The sequence below is a fragment of the Sciurus vulgaris genome (genome assembly GCF_902686455.1).
Source record: "Sciurus vulgaris genome assembly, chromosome: 11".
Lineage (NCBI taxonomy): Eukaryota > Metazoa > Chordata > Mammalia > Rodentia > Sciuridae > Sciurus > Sciurus vulgaris.
The window spans coordinates 11505571-11532926 of NC_136472.1; the positions used below are offsets into that span (position 1 = coordinate 11505571).

Below are 27356 nucleotides of genomic sequence, written 5' to 3' on the forward strand. Positions count from 1 at the left end.
AAATTTTTTTATTTTGGCAAATATAGTTATTTTTCATAAAAATTGAAAATATTAGTAGAGTATGTGCTTAGCATGAGCAAGGCCCTGAGTCAAATCCACAGCACAGAACAAAACAAAAAAAGCCAGTAGTTGGCTTATTGCCATCATCTTGTAATGGATTAATAAGTATATTTTTAAAAGTTTCTTGTGAAGATGAGTAGAGGTGTGATCTCAAGCTAAGATTCTTGTGTCTGTCACAAGGATGCTGGAAAGAGGAACTCTCCCTAACTCCAGTTGGTTCTGCTTGGAGGCTTGATTGAAGAACAAAATGGAGATGCTTGGTGTGATGGGTGAAGGAGACCAGAGGACTGAGATACTCTTCTGAAAATGCTGTCAACCACAGTGCTGCTGGGGTCAGACTGGAGGCGGGAAATCACCAACTCACAATTTATAGCCCTTTCCTCTGCATGTGTGGGAACTGAAGTATTCTGAGATATTTCTTCAGAAGTAGCCACCTTATAATTCAATTTAATTTATTTTTCATGGTACCTGGGCACTCAACTCACTCAACTGCTGAGCTACATCCCCAGCCTTTTTTTTTTTTTTTTTTTTTTTTTACATTTTGGACAGGGTCTTGCTAAATTGCGGAGGCTGGCCTTGGACTTGAGACCCTGCTGCCTCAGCCTCAATCGCTGGGATTACAGGTGTGCCTTTAGCACTTGGCACCCAGCCCTTTTTATTTTGAGGCAGAATCTTGCTAAATGGCCTAGGCTGGCCTCGAACTTGCTGTGCTTCGCTGAAATTAAAGTCGTGCACCATGGCACCCCGCCAGAAGTAGCCACGTTTTAAAATATCCTGTCTTAGGACATTTATTATTTATGTATTTGTTTATTTATTTATTTACTTATTTATTTATTTACTTACTTACTTACTTACTGCGATACTGGGGATTGAAACTAGGGGGGTTCTCTACTGCTGAGCTACATCGCAGGTCTTTTTTTTTTTTTTTTTTTTTTTTGACCGGGTCTTGCTAAATTCCTCAGGCTGGACTCCTACTTAGGATCTTCCTGCCTCAACTCTTGAGTGGCTAGGATTACAGTCATGTGCCACCACGCTCGACTTGTTCTGGGATATTGTAAAGCCCTGACCCTTTCCTACCATCACTGGACACAGGGGGCAGTCTATTCTCTTCATTTTAAGTTGACCATAAAGTCTAGGCTAAGGACACCGCAACAGTCTCAGAGCTGCTAGCTCCTTGACACCACCATTACCGAACCCGGGGCCCTGGGACCATTAGAGCATTGGGTGCATCAAGGAATGTCAGAGCAAGGGACCTTCAAGAGACAACTGCGGGTCAGAGGTATGTGTGGCCCTTGCCCACGGTTTCCGCAGAGCCTAAGACCCGAGTCGCCAGGGTACCACATTGGCTTGTCGTCCCCCATTTTCCCGGTCACCCCACAGTGGGGGTGCCGTTCACTCCCACACAACCAGGTACACCATAACCGTAGCCCCTCGGGCTCCCGCCCGCCTGCAGCCTCAGGTAGACTGAGAAGCTCAGCCAATCCAGATGGCTCTGAGGCAGAGAAGGCGGGACGAACAGGACAAGTTCCAGACAGGAGTGATAACCAATCGGGCTCCCAGCTATCTGAGCGATGGCCCCGAGCACCATTTGGACACGCCGGCCAGAGAGAGGTGGGATCGCGGACATTTGGCCAATCCTCAACGGGGGAAGGAGAGCTTGAGCCAATCAAGACCGAGAAGGTGGGACGGGGCGGAGCTCGCCTGGTGGCTGCTCGCTGGTGGGTAAGGGATCAGCTTTCTCTGCTAGTTCCCACCTCGGGAGTCCTTAACCTGGAATGCGAGAGGCAGAGGCTTAGGGAGTTCTCGGAGTGGAGCGTAAAGGCATCGCTCGGGAAAGCCTGGGAGCGAAAGAGACTCCTAGTAGGAGAAGCCGCTGGAAGCTACCGGGTGGGCATCGAGGAAGCCGAGGCTGGCTAGGGGGCGGGACTTCCGGGGGCAGGGCCTTTTCGACCGGAGGCGGGGCCTGATCCTAAGGTTGGTTTGAGGGGCGGAGCTAGTAGGAGATCTTTGGGCGTGACGTAGGAAAGAGAAGGGTAGTAACTTAAAGGGAGCGTCTTAGGGTGGGGTCTGTGCTGCCAGAGGTCTTCTGGTGGTAAGCGGTAGTTAAGGACTGACCTTAAGGCTGCTGGGGAAGTTACTTGCCCTAATCCACTCTCCTCTCTTCCCAGGGAGCCACTGTTGGGGACCTTACCTGGGCGCCCTTCCTTTCGTGGGGTGCTATGGAGTTCCCAGAACACAGTCAACAGCTGCTGCAGAGCCTCCGGGAGCAGCGGTCCCAGGGTTTCCTTTGTGACTGCACCGTGATGGTGGGTAGCACCCAGTTCTTGGCACATCGGGCTGTATTGGCCTCCTGCAGCCCATTCTTTCAGCTTTTCTACAAGGAGCGGGAATTGGACAAGAGGGATCTGGTGTGTATTCACAATGAGATTGTCACAGCCCCTGCTTTTGGGCTGCTTCTGGACTTTATGTATGCTGGCCAGCTGGCTCTGAAGGGAGATACCCCTCTCGAGGATGTGTTGGCAGCTGCCAGCTACTTGCATATGAATGACATCGTGAAGGTGTGTAAGCAGAGGCTGCAAGCCCGGGCCTTGGCAGAGGCAGATAGTACCAAGAAGGAGGAAGAAACCAACTCACAACCCCCTAGTTTGGAGTTTTTGTCCAGCACTTCCCATGGCCCCCGGTCTTTGTTGGCATCCCCTGAGACATCAGGCCATTGGGGCAAAGAGGAATGGAAAAGCCTGGCTGCTCCCTTACCTACTGTCCGTCCTCCAGATGAGCCACCATTGCCTGGTGGGGCTGACACTACACAGCCTGGCATGGAGGTTGACTCACCACATCTGCGGGCACCTCCCCCACCAGTAGTTGATGTCTCTGTCTCTCTTGCCAGCCCCAGTAGCTCCACAGAGACCATTCCTGCAAACTACTTCTCTTCTGGCCTCCCAGCAGTTTCAGTGGAGCCCCTGGCTCCTCTTGATGTGGGTCCTGAGAGTCTGAGGGTGGTGGAACCAAGGGATACTGGAGGCCCTTTGCAAGGCTTCTATCCCCCAGCTGCAGCGCCAGCTCCAGCTCCAGCTCCAGCTCCAACCTCAGCCCCAGTTCCATCCCAGGCTCCAGCTCCAGCAGAAGCTGAGCTGGTCCAGGTAAAAGTAGAAGCTATTGTGATCTCTGATGAGGAGACTGATGTATCAGAGGAACAGACTCCAGGTCCTGAGGGACTGTTCCCACCTGGAAGAGCAGTGTATGGGGGACAGCCCTCCCAGCCAGAGGCTTTTGAGGAACCAGGGGCAACAGGACTGGAGGAGGGGCCAAGCGACCACTTCTTGCCTACAGACCCTCATCTGCCCTACCATCTGCTGCCTGGTCCAGGGCAGTATCATCGAGGACTGGTGACCTCACCCCTGCCTGCACCCCCAGCCCTACATGAGCCACTTTACCCACCTTCTGAGTATGAAGCAGCCTCAGGGAGCTTTGGGGTTTTTACTGAGGATGTTCCCACCTGCAAGACATGTGGAAAGACCTTCTCATGCTCTTATACACTGCGGCGACACGCCACCGTGCACACACGTGAGCGACCCTATGAGTGCCGCTACTGTCTGCGCAGCTACACACAGTCAGGGGACCTCTACCGCCACATCCGCAAAGCTCACAATGAGGATCTGGCCAAACGCAGCAAACCAGATCCAGAAGCTGGCTCCGTTCTAGGGGTGCAGCCCCTCCCTGGTTCCCCAACAGCAGAGAGACAGAGCAGTGGTGGACCACCCAAAGATTTTGTACTTGGCTCCAAAAACTAACATCTGGGTGAGCATGAGCCGATACCAGCCCTGCTCTTGCCATTGTTTGATGGCAGCAGAGAAGGTTGGAAGCATCTTGTCACTCCTGCTGGGTGATAGAAGGTTCTGCCTGGGCTGAAAGTTCCTACTCTTTTATCCAGACAGACAAGCAGTACTTTATGGGCCAGAACAGATAAGCCAGCTCTCCCCAAGGGCATTAGGAATTTTCCTGAGGTGTAATCACTTCTCATTCCACATTCTGGAACATAAAGCGAGCAGTGAAATTATCTTTGAACTGGTGTTGGCTTGTTTCTTCCACAAACCTGCATGACTTCAAATCTTTCCTCCAACTCTTTAGCTGACATTGTGCTTGGGGGAGGGGTGAAGATCTGATCACTTATGAGGAAAAAATGTGAGATAGCAGGGGGCAGTGTAAACCTTACAAATTGGGGGAATCTTACACAATTATGGTTTATTATTGTAGTTGAGCTCTTGTGTTTTGGGCTGTTTTTTGGCACTTCATATAAAACTCATTTACTTCTCCACTTTGTGGGGTAATAGCTATCTACCGCTATTTTTTTCAGATGAGGAAACGTGAGGCTCAAAAAACTCAAATTAGCTAGTATGGTGGTGCACACTTGTAATCCCACCGGCTTGGGAAGCTGATATAGGAGGATTGCAAGTTCAAAGCCAGCCTCAGCAACTCAGTGAGACCCCGTCTCTAAATAAAATACAAAAAAGGTCTGAGGAGGTGGCTCCGTGGTTAAGCAACCCTGGGTTCAATCCCAGTACCAAAATCAAAACAAAAAAGCCCCAGGTTAATTTGTTTAAGGTCGCAGAATTGATTAAGGGGTAAGTCAGGATTTGAACCTGGCTTTTGATTCCAGGTACCAGGCATGGGACGCTCGTTTAAATATTGTTGAACATAGTTAGCAAAGAACTGAAAATTGTTTTCTTGTCCTTTTAAGTTTTTGGTTTTTTTCCCTTGTCACCTTTGCTGTCCGTGTAGAAAGGATTTTGGTTGATTGTTTCAATGACAGATACTGTGTCGAAGACTTGAAAATTCTGCCTACATGTTTTGAGTGTGAACTGAGGTGTCCAAAGATGAGAGATTGCAAGGCAGAAAACAGTAGCCTCATGGTGGTGGACCTGTGGAGGGAGGTGCGAAGTGGTGGCTGCTTGGGATCGCTAAAGCAAGACGCTCTGCATGAGAGGATATTATAGGCCCCTTTTTCACTTTGAAAACATGGTTAACAGCGGCTTAGCAAGGTTTTGTTAGTTACCAAAAATCATATAGGTGGCTACTGTCAGTGAAGGGAGCAAAGAAATGGGAATTTGGGGTGTTGATGCCAGGTGGGGAAAAGAGCTCCAGAAATATAGGAGGGTCTGCCAGGCCGGGGAAAGAGTGATCTGTGGAATTGACTAGCTCTCTCCTTACAAATCTCTTCTCAGCATGCAGGGACCTGAGTGCAAGTAAAGCAGGAAAGAAAAAAAGAAGTGATAAAAACGAAAATGACAACAACAACAAAAAAAACACCCTTTTTTGGGGGGGCCATGTCATGTTCTACACTATAAATTCTTCCTAGTAACCTGTCTTTTTAATTATAGGAAAAAGAAAGAGCTGAAAAGCAAAGACCTGGGCCATAGAAAGCCACTTCACTGCCAGCCACTGTGGTGTACGCCTGTAATCTCAGCTACTCACAGGCTGAAATAAGAGGAAACCAAGTTCAAGGCCAGCCTGGGTAACTTAGAGACCCTGTCTCAAGATGGAAAGGGCTGGGGATGTAGCTCAATGGTAGAGCACTTGCCTAGCTTGTGCAAGGCCCTGGGTTCACTCCCCAGTCCCGAAAGAATAACAAAAACAAATGAAAACTGCTTCACTAGGCCATTATGGGAAGTGCAAGCTGATAATTCTTAACATTTTCATTGTTGAGTGAAACCTAGAGTCAGACATGGTGATACACACCTTTAGTCCCAGGTACACAGGAGGCTGAAACAGGCGGATCACTCAGAATACAAGAGTTTAAGGCCAGCCTGGGCAACATAATGAGACCCTGTCTCTAAAAATGTAAAATTTAATTAAAAACACATATTACATTTTTTATTTTATTTTATTTTTTTTTTTGCAGTACTGGGAATCAAACCCAGGGCCTAGCGTGTGTGAGGCACTCTACCACTGAGCTACACCAGCCCATAAATAAAATATTAACTACATATAAGTACAGGTAGTGCAGGATCTAGGCAAACTGTGAAGGTGGTGGTTTTGAATTTGGGTAACAAAATTTCTGACTGTCTTACATGTACCAGAGTATGATCTTTCACATCGCCATGAATACTTTGTCCTCATTCAAAATCTTCAAGTCCTGTGCAGAAACTATTAAGGTTTGGTGAAGAGAGTGGGCTCCGCCACCACAAACTTTTAAATACAGAGATTTAGGGACCCTCTGGCCAATTCCATCAGGACGTGGGCCTGTCAGACCCCCTCAAGACTGCATCAGACTGCCTTCCTTTGTCCACTTTTCTGTTAACATCTGCATTAAGAACTGGCCTCTGAAATAAAAACTGAAATGTAATATGACCATTGTGCTATCTCTTAGTAGTGCTAAGAAGAGAATGAAATAAATTTCTAAAGTGCATTTTTAAATACTAGTTTTATTTTTTCCTCATTGATACAGAAAACAGCTTACTGTAACATTGTTTTTAATAAAATACAACAGAACATCAGAAAACAAAACCCCAAACAAAACATGCAACCATGATAAAATAAAATTAAAAAATTTAAAGCATAGTGAGGCAGACTGTATTCATGGGAACATGTCAATTGGTACAGGAAACACTGCAACCAGGTCTTCCAGTGGGAGACAGAGATTGGACTAAATTCCAACTCCAATGAGGACAAGTAGGGATTTGTAATCAAGGGGAAGGTTGGGAATCAGTGGATGGAAAATTACTACAGGAAACATCAAGGAAAAACTGGCTAAACAGACTTGATAAGATTCACCATTTAACCCTAAACTTGTTAGTTCTGTCTTTGGACTTCATATGATTATTTGTCAGAAAAACTTTCTGCTGTAAGTTGATGGTCATGTTATTTAAAGGTATTGAGAGGAACAAAGAGGAGTTTTAACACTTTGGGAGATGGATGATATTGATAAGGGACTAGAGTGTTTTGTTTTGTGGGTCTATAATGGCTAATGGCACATGCTCATGACCTTTACTTATATGGGTAGAGGCAGTGATGTCTCACCTACTATTTGGTACCTGCATCTTTATAGACATTATCCACAATAACTAAACAGAATGACAAAGGAGCTCCTGGTTAATGGAGCCTCCGACTGAGCCAGGACAGCACTTGATGTGCAACCTGTGACCATCACCTAACAGATTCCACATAGTTCCATCAGGTGCTTTAAAGACTCCAAGCAATAACAGCTCTTCCTCATTGTTTCCCTCCTCCATTAGGACCTGAGCTCTTGCAAAATATAAGAGCAGGTAAAGAAGGTATTAAAGTTTTTATCCTGCTCTATCAGTATTGTTTCTAGAAGACTTGCTAATATACCCTAAGTTTTTTTAGAGAAACAAACATACTACAGATGTCCCCCTCTTAAAAATTAAAATATTTACTCCAGCATTTTTTTTGATGGGGGGCACAGGGCTGAAGGGTTATTAAATACTTAAATACATGGCTCCAAAGCTTTTAAGAGTACAAGCAAAAGCAAGGACTAGAATTACCAGGGGAGAAAGAGAAACTAGATACTTTTGTAGGGGGAAAAAGAATCTGAATGTTTGTGAAATATGAAGAGGGAAAGGAATTAATCTAAATAAAAATAATTAATTTCAAATCTTTCATTTAAATACATTTGGGTCCACTTTATAATTGTCTAGTTCCACAAAAAATATATTTTCCTGTTTGGCTTTGGGTATCTGAGAAAACAAAGGAAGAAACTCCTTTCTGCCTATCCTTACCATTTCATCCTCTGCTAGCCTTCTCCTTTGAATGTGAATACACCTAGCAACATCTATCTTTGAATCTATGCCAGAAATATGATTAATTATTCCACCTATAGCTGATGAATGTTGTCTGGTATATTTTTCGAGGCAAGCATTGCCAACAATAACATATACTGAAAGTTATACAAATATACAGATGGATAGACCAAAAAAAAAAGACACAGATGGTCTAAGTAGTAAAGAGTTTGTGCAGAATAGGAAACAAAACAGAAATCCACCTGGGTCAGAGGTATACGGTTAATTTCTCTTGCTCAGGCTCAGGTTTCCCCTTGATGGGTCTTTAATGGTTCACCGAAGTTCAAGTGGAGGAGCATCATTCTTTGTTAACCAAACATGCCCAGGTACAGCTGCTTCTCTTTCCTATGGTAGCTGCTGAGTTCTGACTGCGTTAGCTGGAGGTACCTCCGGACATTGGCATCTTGGAAGATGATTGAGAAGGCAATTAAAAGTTAGACCATGATAGCACTCTAGGATTAGGGAGAGTTGTAAAACACTCCCATTCATTTTCTCTCTCCAAAATCTGAATATATCACAATTATTCTATTCAATAGTAAATTCCCTTGATTAATGCCACTTTGAATTCTTCAAAAATCAACTGGGCACGGTAGCAATTGCCTGTAATCCCAGCAACTCAGGGAGACCCTGTCTCAAAATTTAAAAAAAAAAAAAAAAAAAAAAAAAAATGCTGGGAACATAGCTCAGTGGGAGAGCACTTGCCTAGCATTGTAGAAGCCCTGGGTTCAAACCCCAGTACCCACCCCCACATGTAATCTCTGTATAGGGTTGGACTGGTTGCTAGTTTATAATGAAAGGGAGTTTGATGAAATAGTTGTTACCATCACAGCAGAGCTTCTAAAGATACTATTTGCATTGGTGGTGCCTAATCTATGTAACTGAAAGTTAAGAAACATGAACTAATAAAGGCTTGAGTTTTATATCTTTATTAGTTCCCAGTGGGTATGACATTCATTTAAATCGGTGAGAACTGTTTGGGAACCCCTCTGTTTTTAGCCTCCAGAAGATGCTCTACGCCAGGATGCACAAAACAACAAACCAACACAGGAATAAGCCTGTCATGAGCTTCACAGTGTTCTTTTTGCCTTGGAAACAAAGTACCAAATCTCAAATTCTCTCAGTAGGCTGTCTCTTTTTCTAGGTCAAGCTTGGAGTTAGCTGAACTAAGGAAGGGATAGAATGATAGCTAAAGCAAAGACCAGTACCCAGCTGGAAAGGGAGCAGAATGAGGATTTTTGAAATTATTGACTGGGATCCACATTCTTTCAACAGTTACACTCAAAAAGGCTAGGAAGGGCCGAGGTTGTGGCTCAGTGGTGGAGCACATGCCTAGCATGTGTGGGGTCCTGGGTCTGATCCTCAGCACCACATAAAATAAAAAAATAAAGCTATTGTGTCTTCCTTCAACTAAAAACATTAAAAAAAAAAAAAAAAAGGCTAAGAAATGAATATTGAAAAATAGTGCTTCCCCTGTTGCACATAGTAGGGTGACTACAGAAAATGATAATGTACATTTCAAAAAGCTAGAAGAAAGGATTTCAAAGTTTTCACTATGAAGAAATAATAAAATGGAGATATTCAATTTGATTTAAACATGACACAACATATCAACACATTATATGTTGCCATGTGGTCCACACCTCTAATCAAGTCATTTGGGAGGCTAAGGCAAGAGGATTAAAAGTTTGAGGCCAGGCTGGGCAATTTTGCAAGGCTGTTAGCAATTTAATGAGATCCTGTATCAAAATTAAAAAAGGACTAGGCTGTGCATGCTGGCTCAAGCCTATAATCCCAGTGACTCAGGAGGCTGAGAAAGGAGGATGGCCAAGTTCAAGGCCCCTTTCAGAACTTAGGCCCTGTCCCAAAATTAAAAAAATAAAAAGGGCTGGAGGATGGAGCTCTGTGGTAAAGTACCCCTGAAGTTAAATCCCCAGTACTGAAAAAAATAAAAAGACTGGAGATATAGCTCAGCATCCCTGGGTTCAATCCCTAGTATAGATAGATAGATAGATAGATAGATAGATAGATAGATAGATGGACTGGGTATGCGTGTCAGTGGTAAAGTGATCCTGGGGTCAATCCCCAGTATCAAAAAAAAAAAAATCACATTTTTTTAGATTTAATTTGTATATATCAGTAAAAAATAAGGCTGAAGGGCTGGGGATGTGGCTCAGTGGTAGAGCACTTGCCTAGCATGTATGAGACATTGGATTCAATCCTCAGTACATAAAATGAATAAATAAAATAAAGGTACTGAGTCCATCCACAACTAAAAAAATAAGATAAAAAAATTTTAAAATTAAGGCTGGAGGTGTAGCTGATTGGTAGAGTACATGCTTCATACATGCAAAGCACTGGGCTAAAATCTTGGAGCTAAGGGGGCTTGGGAGATAGCTCAGTCGGTAGAGTGCTTGCCTTGTAAGCACAAGGCCCTGGGTTCGATCCCCAGCACCCAAAAAAAAAAAAAAAAAAAAAAAAAAAAAAATCCTTGCCATAGTGGAGGGTGGTGGTAGATATTTTACATCTACATACACGTCTATATAGATATATATAAAAAATAATAAAATAAGCCTTTATATATAAAAATAGGCATATATTTCCTAAAGTTATCTACAAAATTAATAATCACTGCTTTTCTGTTGAAATAACGCAGGAGTAGAAGGATTTTTTTTGGGGGGGAGGGGGGGTACTGGGGATTGAACTCCAGGGCATTGGGCCACTGAGCCACATTCCCAGTCCTATTTTGTATTTTATTTAGAGACAGGGTCTCACTGAATTGCTTAAGGCCTCCCTAAATTGCTGAGGCTGGCTTTGAACTCTTGATCCTCCTGCCTCAGCCTCCTGAGCTGCTGGGATCACCAATGTGCACCACCTTTAATTCTGATACAGGGTCTCACTAAGTTGCCAAGGCTGTACTCAAGATTTCAATCCTCCTCCCTTGGCTACTGAGTTGCCGGGATTGCAGGCTTGTGCCACAGTACCAGGCTAGCAGGACAATTTTATTTGCCCTCACCACTTCAACACCCTTCTCACTCACCTTTAGGCTGCCTATTGACAGCAGCCAGGAGGTAGTGCCGAGCCTGGTCATAGTCCTGCAGATGGAAGAAGGCTACCCCGGCCCGATACAAGGCCTTCGCATTATCAGGCTGTTGTTCCAGGACTTTCTGACTGTACTCTCTCACTCGTTCGTAGTTCACTGGCTCCATCTGAAGGAGACAGGCTAATGGGCCAAATTAAAGATGGAAAGAAGGAGGAGGAAAGCCTTATTATACTAGGTTCCACTACCAACTCCAGGCAGTATCCAGCAAAGACGATCTCAGTGTTCACTCACTCAGCAAATATGGACTGTCTCCCATTTGCCACACACTCTTTCAGGCACTGTAGACACAGCAGGGAATAAAAGGTTTATATACTGGCAGTGTACTTTGATATCTACCCGTTGTCTTCTTCATGTCTAGCACTGAGTTCTACTTTGATATCTACCAATTGCTTTCTTCATATCTAGCACTGAGTTAGACCCAGTTGTTAAGACCAGAAGGAACATTTTTCACAATTTTATTTAAAATACTTCTTATCTCTTCTATCTATGGCTCTGTATCCTGAATTCTGCATCTCTCCGCAGTTCTTGTACTGCAATTTCATTAAAAACAATGGTTGTGGGCTAGGGATGTGGCTCAGTGGTAAAGCTCTTGCTAGCATATATGAGAAATTGGGTTCAATTCCCAGCACCAACAAACAAAATAATAGTTAAAACAAAACAAAAAACAACAGCACTGGTTGCTATTGTGAGGAACTAGCAAGCACTGTTCCATGTGTTTGGTACACCCTTATCTTCTTCAATCTTCTCATCCATGCTATGAAAACTGATGTTACTACTTCTACTTAATGGATAAAGAAATCAAGGTTCATAGAATTTAAGCAACTTGTCTAAGATCTTGCAGCTGCTATGTGAAGTAATTATGAAATATAAACCAAATTCTAACTCCAAAATCAGCATCATTCTCAATGACAATGTCTCACTTCACTATTCTCTTGGATAATTTAATGGGGCCTCAAAATATAAAATGTTTAGAAGGCAATAGTCAGTCTTTCTCTAATTTTTTTCCTGCACTGGGACTCAAACCTGGGGCTCTTGTATGCTAGGCAAGCAAGCACTCTACCACTGAACAATGTCCCCTGCCCCTTCCTATAATGAAAGAAGGAAGGGTGTGGTGACCCATGCCTGAAATCTCAACAACTATGGAGGCTGAGGCAGAGGCAGGATGACTGAAGTTGAAGACCAGTCTCAGCAACTAAGCAAGGCCCTCGGCAACTTAGCAAGACCCTGTCCCAAAAAATAAAAAGGGCTGGGGATGTGATTCAGTGGTGTAGCCCTCCTGGGTTCAATCCCTGGTAGTAAAAAAAAGAAAAGAAGGAAAATGCATTTCCCATTCCACAACTGTGGGAATTAAGCACACTATTATTAAATCATGGTGCAAAGATGGACCACAATTCAAGGATGAGGAAGACATTAAAGGGTCTATGCATCCCTTCTAAAACATCCCCAACAAGTGGTCATATGGTTTCATGTGTCAACTAATCCATCACCCTAACATCATTAATTCATTTGACAACTAGCAACTGAGCACTGACTATGTGCCAGACACTGAACTAGGAGCAAAGGATAAAAAGAATGAAGTAGCCATCTTACTGATTAAATAAAGCTTATGTATCCTAGTCCCCAAGTGGGAGGGATACACAATAAACAATAAAACTTTAAGTGTTTTGAAGAAAATAAAACTATTGGGATAAGAGTGAATGAAGTTAGAGTGCTGCTTGGTTATCAAAGGCTTCTCTAAGAAAGTGACATTCGGGGCCTGGGGATATAGTTCAGTGGTATAGTGCTTGCCTAGCACATACAAAGTCTGGTTTCAATCCCCAGCACCACAGAAAAGATAGAAAGTGACTTCTGAGCCAAGATCTGAATGACAGGGATCATTCAAAGGACAGGGCATTCTAGTCCTGCAGAGAGAGCCCACAAGTCTGAAAGTGGAAATTTGCTTTCAGCTTTCCATATATGGAGGAGTCAGGTTGTGTTAAGGGCTGTGGGCAAGGGTCAGAATTTGGATTTTCTCCTAAATGTGATGAGAGGCCACTGGAGGGTTTTAGTGACATCATCTGATTGCCTTATCTGTAAAATGAGGATAAACTGCTCAAAATGTTATAAGAACTCAATAAATGAAAATTGCTAATTCAGTGCTTTTTTTTGAATCAAGGGGTGCTTAACCACCTGGCCACATCCTTAGCCTTTTTTTATTTTTTGAGACAGGGTCTCTCGAAGTTGCTTATTGCCTCACCAAGATGCTGGGGCTGGTTTTGCCATTCTCCTGTCTCAGCCTCCCAAGACACACTGGGCCAATTCAGTGCAATGTTTAAAAAATATTTTTCAGTTGTCAATGGATCTTTTTTTTATTTTATTTATTTATGTGGTGCTGAGTTTTGAACCCAGGGCCTCACAAATGCCAGGCAAGTGCTCTACCACTGAGCCACAACTCCAGCCCATTTCAGTGCATCTTTATAGTCATGTACCAAGCATCCCCAGAGGCTCTAGAGATGCCTAAGGCACAGTCCCAAAAGACCACCTAAGGGGTCAAAGCAACATATATTTAACCAGACAGATGGGAAATAAGCAGTGTAACATGCTATATTAGATGGTGATGAGTATTTACAAGTACCATTTCTAAAACATCTTGTTTCCTTAATTTTTGATCGATTCCCTAATACATATTCTATCCTGTAATATGTACACTATTCAGGTCTAGAGGTATATGTCAGAGGTAGAGTACCTGCCTAGCATGTGCCAGCACCAAGATTAAAAAAAAAAGTACAGAATTCTGCAAAAACAATTTAAGCCCTGGCCAGGTGCAGTAGAGTGCACCTGTAATTCCAGCAACCGGGGAAACTGAGGCAAGAAGATCACAAGTTCCAGGCCAGTCTGAGCAACTTGGGGAGATTTGGCCTCAAGCTAAAAAAATAAAAAGGACTGGGGGTGTAACTCAGAGATAAAGCTGCCCTGGGTTCAATCCCTTGTACCCCATCACTGCCCCCAAAAAAAGGAAAAGGGAAAAAGAAAAGAAAGAATTTAAGCTCTGGGATTAAGACTGATTAGGTTGAATTTCAGCCCCACCACATACTGTTTGTTTCCTTAAACTTTCTCAAAGGATTGTTGTTACACATAAGTTAGTATATGCAAAGGGCTTAAATGGTATCTGTCCATGGTATTTAATAAATGTCACCTTTCTGTGCCCTACCTAACCCTTTTTTTTGGTTTATTTATCTATTTATTTTTTATTTTAATTAAAAATCATAAATTTACATAGGGCAATATTGTTTGATTCATTACCTTTCTTTTTAAAATTGAACGTCTCCATGCCTGTGTGTGAAGAGTACAGGGATATATATCTCTCTCCTTTTTTTTTTTTCCTAGTACAGGGTATCAAACCTAAGTACACCAAGCTACACTCCCAACCTGTGTATAGGGATCTTTATGTGCTTTATTATACAGCTAATCCTCAGCACCTTATAATTGTTGATGTGAATTAATTAAAACAAGATACAGTAATTGCTATTATTGTTACTTGAGTCTAAGAGTAGCACTAGACACACACTTATATAAAGAATAGGTTTTCAACAACCCATTACTAATGAATATTGTTAATTGGATTTTTTTAAAAATCACTTTTTATGGCTGAGGGTGTAGACTAGTGATACAGACTTTGCCAAGCATGTATGAGGCCCTGGGTTCCATTTCCAGCACTGTGAAAAATTAAAAAAAAAAAAATCACTCTTCAAATAACAATTATGAAACATAAAAACTGCCCCTAATAATTTCTACGACCTGAACTTGGACTGTTAAAACATTTTCATATATTGCAAAAAAAGTTAATTGGTTCTATGATTATTTTGCTTGTCACCAAACAAACTTGAGAAGTTTTCTTTCTCTTACTAAGTTAATCCGAGTCATACTATGGCATCCATCTCTTCCCTCAAGGCCATCAGGAAACTAAAGATACTAGTTATAGAAGTTATCTGACTTATAGGAAAGAGGAAAGGCCCTTCAAACTATCGAGTAATAAGCAAGTAACTTGTTTCCCAAATATTAAATTTTTCTTAAAGAAACAATGCCAGTTTTTCTCTACAGTGTGTAAAATGTTCTAAAGCTATTAGCATCACTGAAGAGCTTCTAAGAAGCATGTCACTAAGATCCACACCCCAGACCAACTAAATCAGAATCTCTGAGGGTAGGGGTCAGAGCGTTGTGTTTTAACATCCTCCAAGTGAGGTCTGAAAAGCCTTGCTCTGTAGCAACTCGATGAACGCTCTACAGATTGGAGACAGATTTCAATTCATGGCCGAATAACTGGATGACAGTAGGAAAAAAGGGTCAGGGGTCCCCCCGCCCCCAGGGTTCAGTTTTACACTCCTGCCTTGATGCGCTCTATCCACCCTTTCAGCCTTGTCTTACCAGCTAGATTGTTGTAGCAGTCTGTCTGGGTCGTGTGCAGGATATTTTCTTGTTCAGGTGTGAGAGCCGGGCCCTGAGGCCCTAGATTAGGTATCGGGGAGGGAAGACTTGGATCCAGACCCCGCAGCTGAAGCAGAGCTCGATGGTACCTACTCACTGCATCACGGTACTTCCCTTCCCGATAGCGCTGGTTCCCTTCCTCCTTGTACAGCTGAGCCTCCTGCAGGCGCTTCTCCATAACTCTTGGTCGCTCACTGCTCTTGTGGAATTGGGAGGTGAAAGAGCACTGAAGCTCTGGGCTTGGGATCAAAACAACTGATTCTGGTAGTCGACTTAGGAAAGCAAACGACTGCTCTTCTCCAGGAGAGCACCTGGGAGGGAAGCTTCGCTTGTTTCTACCCACACACACACCACCTCTCTGCAGTCTTTTTCAGTCTCCCGAAGTGCAGGAAAACTAGTTAGGGAAAGGATGTGAGCATAAGGAAGCCAAGGATTAAATGCTTTCCTAAAGAAGCAATCCCGTGTAGAGAAGACTCCGCGAAAACTAAAAGGCCCTACTAGGGAAATGCGGCAGGCGTGTGAACGCCGGCAGAATCCGCTTCCTCCTTTCTAGTGGACACACCCCCTGACCTGGAAGAAGAAGGGAGTAGGCGGTGACCGCTGCTAGAGCACAGGAGGGCTTCCCTCCTTCCCAGCTCTTTATTTGTCGTACTCAACGGGCACTTGTCGATGTCTGTGCTGTGAGTTGAAGATCTAGGTGAACGAGGTCCGTGCTCCCTCCCCCGCAGACGAGGCTGAGGAGGCCTCGTTAGCGTCCCAACTGCAAGGCCCCAGTGGCCGGGCCAGTTTCTAGCGCTCTGCAGATGCCCACGCCCGGAAGTCTCCTCCCAGGTTTCAGTTTAAGGGCAGGACACGGAGAGGAAAGAGTCAGGCCTCCCGGCAGTTTGGTAGCTGAAGGGTCGCGCGCATTGCGCCACACCACCCAATCAGAAGCGGCTCCGGAAAAGTAATCCCGCAGAAACGACCCCGCCTCCCTAGCGGACGAACCCGGAAAAAAAAAATCCCCCCTGGTCTCTTCGCCAATTGGAAAAATCCGGACGATCACGGATGACCAATCAGAGGGGCAGACGACGATTCAAGCAGGCCAATGAGGGAGATATAAGGCGGGGACAGGGAGTCTGTTGCTAGGTAGAAGTTGAGACGTTCAGAGAAAAGGAAGGCCAGGGGTTAGGGTATTCCTTGGTTCTGGAGAGGCTTTTGCCTACTAGTGGCTAAAACAACTGCTTTCATGTTGCAACAACTTCCTTTCCAGCTTCTTGTTACTGTCAAGACGCTGCTGCCTACACGAGAGTAAGGAAGATAAGCCGCCAAGCAACCAGAACTAAGAGGCCGCGGCGACTGGAAGTGAACCTGGAGTACGAGTGGTGAGAGGGTTGGAGGGGCGCATAGGGGAGTTCCGAGCGGCTGCGCAAACCCTTGGCTGAAGTACGGAAAGACGGGCGCGCACACGCTTCCGTGCTACGAGGCACTTGATCCGCAGCCAGCCTTGCTCGTCTAAGACCCTGCTGCGGCTGCGCGGTAAAACCACCGGTGCTGATTGGCCCAGGGAGCGAGAGGGGCGGGAGGAGGAGGAGGAGGAAGGGAACTCCGTCGTCCTCGGCGCGCGCCCGCCCGCGGTAAGGAAACCGAAGGGCTGGAAGGAAAGCTGCTCCCTGTTGCGCTGTTTTGGGCTCCTTGAGCCGAAAGGGGGAGGGGAGGAAGAAGGCGACACAAACACTACGCAGCGGGGACTGCGCGGCCTCCGCCACTGCGTGCGTGCGTGCGCTCGCTCGCGCGGGCCCAGTGCTGGCGCGTGAGGCGGAGGCGGGCGGCGGCGGCGGCGCCTGCGCGGTCGGGCTCGGTCGACGGTTCGCAGGGGAGGAGGCGGCGGGAGGCGGAGGAGGCGGCGGCGGCGATGGAGGTGAAGCGGCTGAAAGTGACCGAGCTGCGGTCTGAGCTGCAGCGGCGGGGCCTGGACTCGCGCGGCCTCAAAATGGATCTGGCGCAGCGGCTGCAGGAGGCGCTGGACGCCGAGATGCTCGAGGACGAGGCTGGCGGTGGCGGGGCCGGGCCCGGCGGGGCCTGCAAGGCGGAGCCTCGGCCCGTGGCCGCGCCGGGCGGCGGCCCGGGCGGAGACGAGGAGGAGGACGAAGAAGAGGAGGAGGAGGACGAGGAGGCGCTGCTTGAGGACGAGGACGAGGAGCCACCCCCTGCTCAAGCCTCGGGCCAGGCCGCGCAGCCGCCGCCAGAGCCCCCGGAGGCGGCAGCCATGGAGGCCGCGGCCGAGCCCGATGCTTCGGAGAAGCCGGCAGAGGCCACCGCCGGGTCAGGTGGCGTAAATGGTGGCGAAGAGCAGGGCACCGGCAAAGGAGAGGAAGAAGAGCCCGAGGAGCGGAGCGGGGACGAGACGCCGGGATCCGAGGCTCCGGCTGACAAAGCCGCGGAGGAACAGGGTGAGGAGCTTGCGGTGCCCGACTCCAACCTGCCGGGTGCATCCCTGATCCAGCACCTCGCCCTGCATCGCGTCCGATCCCTTGTTCCCACTTAACTGAAAGTGCACGGTTCCCGACTCTGTTTTATATACTCCCTAGGGATGGTGGTCTCTCTCCTCTGCACATCTTTCTGAGTGGTCTGGTAGTTTCTGTGGCTCCACTGTTTGTGGGAGGTTAGCTTCCAGCCTAACTTGATTCCTTAGTACTAATGGATGGAAGCAGTTATTTTGCCTGGGAACTGCTTGGGAGCTACCTGTGGAGCAATCTGTCCCAGTGTTCCCTTTTTCTTACCCGAGGAATTGGGACCATTGACTGGTGGTTGCAGGCTTAGGCCTTTGGGCAGACTGTTGACTTTCTCACTGTCAAAATATTAAGCAATAAATGGAGTCGTCAAAGTCCTCTGTCAAAAGCATGTTGGTAGAGCTTGATCCACACAGAGAATCTGGATACTTAACCTTGCTCCTTGCTTGAGCAGAAGGGAACAGCCTCTAGTGTGAGCACGTTGAGCTTAATAGTTAACTAGTGGAGAAAGTTTTAATCTCGTGCATTTGAAACAAGTCACTTGACTAGGGCATTTACTTTGCCTGTATTCTTAGGACTAAATTTTAATTGTCTTTGTCAGCAAATGGTAATATTTGTAGATTTACTGTACAGTTGCACTAGACTTTTACGTTTTAAGTTCCTGACTTCCTGGATTGAAATGATTGAGGTTCTGGTGGTCCCTTGAGTAACCTGGTGGAAGAGACTCCACAGAGAGTTAGTGACCTTTCTCCTTTTGAAGTGATTGGATGGATAGAGTTGATCCATAACAGTATCTATCAGGGAGGGAAGCTAGAGCTTTTTCCAAGTCTTACTATAAAGTGAGTTGCCTTAAAATGTTTTTAGACTGCTACCAAGTTACCATGGTATATTTGGAACCTATTTTACAACAATCACATGCACCTTGCAGATTTTCTGTTGGATGTTCTGGAACAAAAATCACATTACATAACCTTTGACTTCTGTGTACTCCGCACATAAAAAACATTGGATAAAAAATTGCTTTTAAAAAATTATTAAAAGTTTTCTTAGGCTTTAAGTGTAGGTCAGAGGTAAAGGGTTTGCCTAGTATGGAGGAGGCTCTGGGTTTGATCCTCACACCACAAAACTAAATAAATAAAAACCTTAGTGTTGCACAATACAGAAGCCTAAAGAAAAAACTGTCCACCCTCCCCTTTTGTAAAGGATGTTGCTAAATATGTAACAACACCTTTCTCCCCCAAATTACCTGCAATAAAGATGCAGTATTATTTATGGGTCTCTTGTGACTCGATGGTTTGCTCTTGCAACCTTCCGTAAAAAAGATCCTTGATTAAAAATATAGCTATATTATGTACTTGAGTTCACTTGCTGTATAAGTAAGCCATGAGCAGCTGTGCCTTTTAATTCAGGAAAGACAAACTTTTTAAAATTTGAGCCATTTGTACCATGAACCTGTGGGAAAATATTAAGTTCCTACCTTCTAATCTGGTAAGAATTGAAATTAAATTAACCTGAAGGTTTTTTAAACATCTAGAAGTATTTTATTGTGTGTCTTATTAATGGGGAAATGTGCAAGTTTGACCTGATTTAAGCAGATAAATTTAGAATGCAAAAATTGTCCAATTTTTATCTCCTCCTTGACTGTAATTAGTCCATAATGTCCTCCTTCCCCCACCGTAAAATTCCAACCAATGACAGGAAAATAATCTTTGAAAATAAAGTGTTCTAGGGATGCAGTGGGAATAACCTGACTATTTTGATTAGACAGATCCTCAGATCCCCTTTAGTTTCTATTGGTCTGAGCTTATTCTACACTCCAGTATGAAAACTGCTGATTTTCTTTCCCTCCTTTTTGTAGGAGATGATCAAGATAGTGAAAAGTCAAAACCAGCAGGCTCAGATGGTGAGCGGCGGGGGGTAAAGAGACAGCGGGATGAGAAGGATGAACATGGCCGAGCTTACTATGAATTCCGAGAGGAGGCTTACCACAGCCGGTGAGGGAAACAGTCCCTTTCCTTGAAGGGAGTGTCTGCTCTGATTTTGGTATACCCGGTGTTGATTGGAGAGTCTGGAAGGAGGGGTGGATTAAAAATGGAATAGGTTTTTGTAGGCATAAGTTTTTTAGATTGAATCTACCATAGAAGCTCCTATTGCCCTTTCTGATTTGTTGAAAGAAGCTGTCTGCTGGGATTTGATATTCACTGAAAGTTGAAAATGGACATAATGTCCTGCAGACACCCCTCAAAGAACAGAACTTTGGTTACATTGTATTTGCTTTTCTCCCCTGTACATAGCTCAAAGTCTCCACCACCTCCTGAAGAAGAGGCAAAAGATGAGGAAGAAGATCAAACTCTTGTGAACCTGGACACATGTATGTCTAAGGCAGATAGATGGGGGTTTTAACTTATCTCCTAAAAATGATCTTGGAGATTTAAACTTGATGGCCAACAAATTCTAAGAGACTTTGTATCCATTCTTGACAACTGGGTATATTTGTACTCTTTTGGTGGCTATCATGTGTTAGGTGTTACAGTAAACCAATTCAATCTTTTTTTTCTTAATAGATACCTCGGATCTCCATTTTCAAGTAAGCAAAGACCGCTATGGAGGGCAGCCACTGTTCTCAGAGAAGTTCCCCACTCTTTGGTCTGGGGCAAGGAGTACTTATGGAGTTACAAAGGGAAAAGTCTGCTTTGAGGCCAAGGTAATGGCTCATTGGGACCATTCATTTATTAATTTATTCATTAAACTATCTAGTGTCAAAGAGATTATCCTCCATAGCTTTGGTTTAAAGCCAGTGAAAGTCTAATATCAAGTTGTGAAAGTTGTTGTTTTAGTTTGTATAAAAATTGTCTTTTAAGATGGGCATGGTGGCACATGCCTGTAATCTCAGTGACTTGGGAGGCTGAGGCAGGAGGATCACAAGTTCAAGGTCAGCCTCAGCAACCTGTTGAGACCCTGTCTGGGGGGGTGGGGGGGATGAGGATATGCCTCAGTAGTAGAGTGCCTTGGGTGCGGTGGCGCACATCTGTAATTCCAGCAGCTCAAGAGCCTGAGGCAGGAGAATCACAAATTCAAAGCCAGCCTCAGCAACAGTGAGCACTAAGCAACTTTGTGAGACCCTATCTATAAATAAAATACAAAGTGAGGCTGGGGGTGTGACTCAGTGTTTGAATGACCCTGAGTTAAGTCCTTGGTACCAAAAAAAAAAAAAAAAAAGTGTCTTTCTAACTCAGACTTTGCTCCTCAGTCAGAGTATCTAAGAATTCCTTTTCTGACTTGGCCAGGTAACCCAGAATCTCCCAATGAAAGAAGGCTGCACAGAGGTTTCTCTTCTTCGAGTTGGGTGGTCTATTGATTTTTCGCGTCCACAACTCGGTAATGTTATTTTGTAACTACCTTGCTTGTGTTTGCTACCATATTGCTTAGTCTGGGAACTTTGGGGATAACTGATTTGTTGACTGTTCTAGGTGAGGATGAATTCTCTTATGGTTTTGATGGACGGGGACTCAAGGCAGATAATGGGCAGTTTGAGGAATTTGGCCAGACTTTTGGGGAGAATGATGTCATTGGCTGTTTTGCTGTAAGTATTCCTGAAAGTTGTAGATTCACAGCAAGGGGTGGATAAAGGGCCCTAGAAATCCAACTGTGCTTCCCATCAACTGTTACCTTTTATGTGTTGATGCACTGCTTTTTTAGTTTATGTTGTGTAGTAGTCTGAGTGTCAAAAAGATTAAAGGATAAGATTTAATCAACCTCAAACCTAGTTACCCCTAAGTTCTCATGTCTTTTGTTCTTATAGAATTTTGAGACTGAAGAAGTAGAACTTTCTTTCTCCAAGAATGGAGAAGACCTAGGTGTGGCATTCCGGATCAACAAGGAATCCCTGGCGGACCGGGCTCTTCTACCCCATGTCCTCTGCAAAAATTGTGTTGTAGAATTAAACTTTGGTCAGAAGGAGGAGCCCTTCTTCCCACCACCAGAAGAGTATGTGTTTATTCATGCTGTGCCTGTTGAGGAGCGTGTGCGCACTGCAGTCCCTCCCAAGACCATAGAGGAGTGTGAGGTATGCCAAATACTATGCACAGACCTATGAATCTGTAATGCTAGGTCTTTTCTCTAGGTATTACTGAACTGGTTTCAGGTGGATGTTCTTAAATTGGATTTTATAAAAATGACCTGCATTTCATTGCATTTCTGGTTCTATTTACTTGTAGGTGATTCTGATGGTGGGGCTACCTGGATCTGGAAAGACCCAGTGGGCACTGAAATACGCGAAAGAAAACCCTGAGAAAAGATACAATGTCCTGGGAGCTGAGACTGTGCTTAATCAAATGAGGGTGAGTTGTTGGGGATTAATCAGATATCCTATATGCTTTGGGGGTGCCAGTAAACTCAACCTGTTCTCAATGAAGTGTTGGTCTTTGAAGTATCTGAGATCAAGGGTCCCCAAGTAAGATTTTCCGTGTATGGGGTGGTGATCTTTGACTGTTCATTTATTTGGGGTAATGGGGATTATACCCAGGAACAACACTGAATAACATCCCCAGGCCCCGCCCCCTTTTTTTTCTTTTATGTTTTGAGACCAGCCTTGAACTTGCAATCCTGCTGCCTCAGCCTTCTGAGGTACTGGGATTACAGATGTGCACTACTTCACCTCGCTGTATGTGTTTTAAATGAATAAAATTTTTTCTCTGCTGTGTTGTTAAATCTCTGAAAGAAGGTGAAATCTGAAACATGTCATCCAGGTTGACTAGAAATAGCATTCTTATAACAGAGAGGAACAAATCAATGTAGTAGATGTAGCATTTAAAGCAGTGATAGTAACTTGGGCTTTAACTTCTTGCTTTCCTCTTGCCTTCCCTCATGCTTACCAGATGAAGGGGCTCGAGGAGCCAGAGATGGACCCTAAAAGCCGAGACCTTTTAGTTCAGCAAGCTTCCCAGTGCCTTAGTAAGCTGGTCCAGATAGCTTCCCGGACAAAAAGGAACTTCATTCTTGATCAGGTATTGTTCAAACATTCAGAAGAACTGTGATTTTATAGAAGACCCAAAGATTAAAATTTGGCACCCAGTTAAGTTGATGAAGCTGTTTATAGTCAAAGTGGGATGCATATATAGAGAAACTAAATTAAGGAGCAGAATTGGGTTATCTAATGTGACCAACTGGTTGTGAGTTATGGTTTTAAGGTTTGTGGAACTTGATAGAAGTATCCCAAATTAGTGTTTTTTGTCTGAGAATATGTGGACCTATGTAATAGATGCAATGGAAAGAGAACTAGAGTTCTTTTGAGTTCATCACTCCATCACTTACTAGATTTGTGATCTTTGGACAAGTCTCAACCTTACCTGAACCGTAGTTTTCCTGATGTGCAGAATAAGATAGTATCAGTCACATAGAACTTAGAAAATTAAAGGAGATCTAACTTGATTTCGTTGAAGTTGTGGTGGTTTTAATTCCTAAACATCTGTTATTCCTCCTGATTCTAGTGTAATGTGTACAACTCTGGCCAGCGGCGGAAGCTATTGCTGTTCAAGACCTTCTCCCGGAAAGTGGTAGTGGTTGTCCCTAATGAGGAAGATTGGAAGAAGAGGCTGGAATTGCGGAAGGAAGTGGAGGGAGATGATGTGCCTGAGTCTATAATGCTAGAGATGAAAGGTGGGCTAAAATTATAAGTTAGGGATCCTGACCCTAACTTATAATACAGTGCATACTGTATTGGGATCTTTTAGCATCAGGAGTGATTCTCCATATCTGAAGTATAAATCTAAAGTGAAACTTAATGGATGTGAGCACTTGTAAATAAATGAATGAATAGAGTAAATAGAGAAGCAGTAATCACTTGACTCATTTTGCATTAGATACAAAATGGGGGAAATGGTAATAGATAATAGGATAATTAAAACTCATGGAAGGACTGGGAATGCAGTTGAGTGGTAGAGTGCTCACCTAGCATGCACATGGCCTTGGGTTCCATCCCAGCACCACAGAAAAAAATAATAATAAATTTAAGAGTTCTTTGAGTCAGCTATTAATGAAGTAAATACTTATGGCATGTCTACTATTTGTCCAGCACAGTCCTAGGCATAAGAAAATACCATATGAAACAAAACTCTGCCTTCCTGGAATTTGTATTCCATGGAGAGGGAGGAGGGTTGTTATGGTTCTGATTAAAAAGTAGTGATTGGAGTATCTTGACTTCTGGTATCATTAGGCTTACATTTTGTTGTTCATTTACTTTTTGCTTTTTTTTTTTTTTTTTTTTTTTTTTTCTTCCCGTATGGGCAGGGCTTGGTTTTTTGTTTTGTAGTCCTGGGTATTGAACCCAGGGGCACTCAGCTGCATTCCCAGCCCTTTCTATTTTTTATTTTGAGAGTGTCTCACAAAATTGCAGAGGTCAGCCTCAAACTTAACATTCTCTTGCCTCAGCCTCCTGAGTTGTTGCAATTATAAGCATGTGCTTCTGCGCCCAACTGTTTTTTTTTTTTTTTTTTTTTTTTTTTTTTTGGTATTGGATGAAATGATTAATGTATTACAAAACCTGAGAGCCAGGTCCACACAAGGCAGCCCTAGCTATTTTGATTGACCACACTTCCTACTGTTTGCTTAGGATTGTGATTTTTCCCTTCCTGTCTTCAGTTGATGGCCTCACTGTCCTGTCAACTGCTGGCCCTTTATATTCTGATAATTTCCAGCCATAGAAACTAGTGCACACATTGATGGGCCAGATCATTCAAGTTTATACAGAATGAACTATGCCAGAGCATAACTGATAGTCAGCAATCCTAGGAATTTAGTTGTTTTATAAAACAGGGCTAACTGGATTTTCTTAAATATCATGAGATTCCTGTTGAAATGAATTCTACTCAAACTTAGCCTATGAACTTAATGTCCAGAGACTGGTAAATGTGCTTTCCAATCTTGCACAGGTGGTAAATGAGAGCCTTTGTACTCTTGTTTTCTGTTTTAATATAGATGAATAGATTGTTTTGGGCTTGAGTGTCCTTTAAAATGTTCTCTTAGCATCCTATCTAACACCAAAACGTTCTCAGTTACTTTTAGCCTCTGTTAACTTCTGTCCTGAATAGAAACTGTAATTAGTTCACTACAGATTTGTTACAGATCACTTGAGAACTTGTACGTCTACTATTGACAGATAACTCTGCCTGGTACTGATAGAATATAGGGAAAACTTAGGGAAGAGAAAGTTAATTTGATTATTTAAGTGTGAGTGGGTATGATCCCAGCATGTTTTTGTTCATTACTAGATGAGGCTTAGAAAGTCTTATGCTTCCTGTAGTAAAATTTTCATAATGAGTTCTTACCCATCTATGCACTTTTCAGGCCCACAAGCTTCTCTCTTACTCTTATAGCCAACTTCTCTCTGCCTGAAAAATGCGATTATATGGATGAGGTGACATATGGGGAGCTGGAGAAGGAGGAAGCTCAGCCCATTGTCACTAAGTACAAGGAGGAGGCAAGAAAGCTGCTGCCCCCCTCCGAGAAGCGGACAAACCGCCGAAACAACCGGAACAAGCGTAACCGGCAGAACCGAAGCCGAGGCCAAGGCTATGGTGAGTCCTGGGACCTGCCAGCACCCAACCTCAGTCTGTCCTTTGTGCTGAATACACCAAGACCCTCATGAAAGGCCAGGAAACCAAGACAAGTTAACAATAAGGAATTGCCTTCTTTATGGAACTTATTTCTTCCTATGTCATTTACTTCCAGCTTAAGCTTTTTCCGTAATCCTTCAACAAAAAATTACTTTTCAACAAAACTTGCTCTGAAAAGCAGTACTTGCTGTGCCTTCTGGTCTGTCTAGTTTTCACATTAACATGGGTTCTCCACTCTGTTGGTGTGTTAGAAGGATTGGTGCAGTGAAATTTTGATTCTCAACATAAGTTTTTTTGCTGCTTTGTCTTTTGGATCAACCCAGCTGTATAGATCAGAAAGTGAATGCATTATTTGATAGTTTTGTGAGGTTACAAAGCAAGCTAGGCTATTAATGAAATTTTCCCACTGAATGTCTAGTTTTATCATCTAAATATACATTGTGCATTCATTGCTCTTTAAAAATTTGTGTGTGTGTGTGTGTGTGTGTATGTAACTATAAGTCAACAGAAGTTTTAAGTGCCTGCTACATGCTGGACACTAGGAACAGTTCCCACCCTCAAGAAGAAATGTATCGTATAGACTTTATTGCCTTTGTATAAAACGATGGGTCTGAGTTATATGATATCTTGGGGCTTCCAAGGCTGAGTCTGTGACTTACAAATGGCAGTTTTTACTTGTGTTTCTAACTCTGCCATGTATCCTTTTGCCATCTTAAATGCTTTGCAGGAATTGGGGAGCTTCAAAAGCAGGTGGCTTGGTTTTCTTGTGTCTCTGATTCCTCTGCCCTCCCCACCCTCAGACTTTTTTAAAGATCCTGGCTGGTGCTCTAATTAACATTGTGTGAGCCTGGCAGAAGCAGGCTTCCTATTCTCCCAGAATTGCCTTTGGCTCCACCTTTTTGATTTCTACTCAGATGTGGAGCCAGGACCCCATGCCAGCTGTCTGAGCGCGCTCTCCATTTCTCTTCCAGTGGGCGGGCAGCGCCGAGGCTACGACAACCGGGCCTACGGGCAGCAGTACTGGGGGCAGTCTGGAAACAGAGGGGTGAGTGCAGCTCTCCTTCTGCTCTTCCCTCTGGCTGTGATAGCCATTCCTATTGGCTTGGGGGAGCAGAGGGGTTTGGGCTGTTTTCTCAGGGCTTAGGGTTTTGCCATTTAATGTGTTTATCTGGGAGAATTTATCCTGGGAAAAGTATTTACTGTATTTATAATGTCAAACTAAGAAGAGATGTTTAAGAGCGGGTAACGGTGGTCATGCTGCTGCTGAAAACTCATAAATCTTTACTCCTCTCTCCTTTCTTAGGGTTACCGTAATTTCTATGATCGATACAGGGGAGACTACGATCGATTCTATGGGCGAGATTATGAGTACAACAGATACAGAGACTTTTACGGCCAATACGGTCGGGATGTGAGTATCTTCTTGGGATAGATAGAGGGTGAGCGGGGACAGGACCAGAAGGATGAGTATTGTGCTCCCTCGTGCTCAACCAGCTCTGGCTCCAAGTAATGGGGTTTCCCCTCTCTTCTAGTGGCAGAATTACTACTACCACCACCCCCAGGACAGAGACCGATACTACAGGAACTACTACGGTTACCAAGGGTATCGGTGAAGCCCCTGCTGTTGATGCCTGTCAGCCACGAAGCTGAATCTCTGGGGGTGCCAGGCACCCCCCAAAACACAACCAAGGAAAACAGGGGCTGTCGGGGTGGGGCTGAGCTGCCGGGGAGGGTGGTGGGGGGAGGGTACGCAAGCAGGGGTTGGGGGGTGGAAACAAACAACAAAACTGTACATTTTTTTTAAAGTTTGTTGAAAAGAATATTGTCTTAT

At 44.2% G+C, this 27356-nt stretch overlaps 3 protein-coding genes across 7 annotated transcripts; 2 read left to right on the top strand and 1 right to left on the bottom strand.

The window, feature by feature from the left end:
- The first annotated feature begins 1023 nt into the window (after window positions 1-1023).
- On the top strand, window positions 1024-7589 carry ZBTB3 (zinc finger and BTB domain containing 3). Of its 4 annotated transcripts, none has more exons than XM_079105124.1 (2): window positions 1024-1947; window positions 2229-7589. In XM_079105124.1, the coding sequence occupies exons 1-2, from the start codon at window positions 1297-1299 to the stop codon at window positions 3849-3851; spliced, it is 2274 nt and encodes a 757-aa protein (XP_078961250.1). In that variant the 5' UTR covers window positions 1024-1296; the 3' UTR covers window positions 3852-7589. The 4 variants fall into 4 exon arrangements, with proteins under 4 accessions (XP_078961250.1, XP_078961251.1, XP_078961253.1 ...); XM_079105125.1 differs by having other exon boundaries at window positions 1024-1782; XM_079105127.1 differs by having other exon boundaries at window positions 1024-1339.
- On the bottom strand, window positions 6465-16378 carry TTC9C (tetratricopeptide repeat domain 9C). The gene is made up of 3 exons (XM_079105133.1): window positions 15361-16378; window positions 10894-11076; window positions 6465-8259 (listed from the first exon to the last, which is right to left on the bottom strand). Exons 1-3 carry the CDS (start codon window positions 15596-15598, stop codon window positions 8165-8167), a joined length of 516 nt encoding a protein of 171 aa, XP_078961259.1. The 5' UTR covers window positions 15599-16378; the 3' UTR covers window positions 6465-8164.
- A 191-nt stretch (window positions 16379-16569) lies between these two features.
- HNRNPUL2 (heterogeneous nuclear ribonucleoprotein U like 2) lies at window positions 16570-27255 on the top strand. Of its 2 annotated transcripts, none has more exons than XM_079105122.1 (14): window positions 16570-17852; window positions 19771-19906; window positions 20207-20283; window positions 20477-20616; window positions 21200-21290; window positions 21383-21495; window positions 21715-21978; window positions 22130-22252; window positions 22790-22918; window positions 23402-23570; window positions 25286-25486; window positions 26440-26570; window positions 26829-26936; window positions 27058-27255. In XM_079105122.1, exons 1-14 carry the CDS (start codon window positions 17315-17317, stop codon window positions 27136-27138), a joined length of 2301 nt encoding a protein of 766 aa, XP_078961248.1. In that variant the 5' UTR covers window positions 16570-17314; the 3' UTR covers window positions 27139-27255. The 2 variants fall into 2 exon arrangements, with proteins under 2 accessions (XP_078961248.1, XP_078961249.1); XM_079105123.1 differs by having other exon boundaries at window positions 16574-17852; window positions 26497-26570.
- The last annotated feature ends 101 nt before the right edge of the window (window positions 27256-27356 follow it).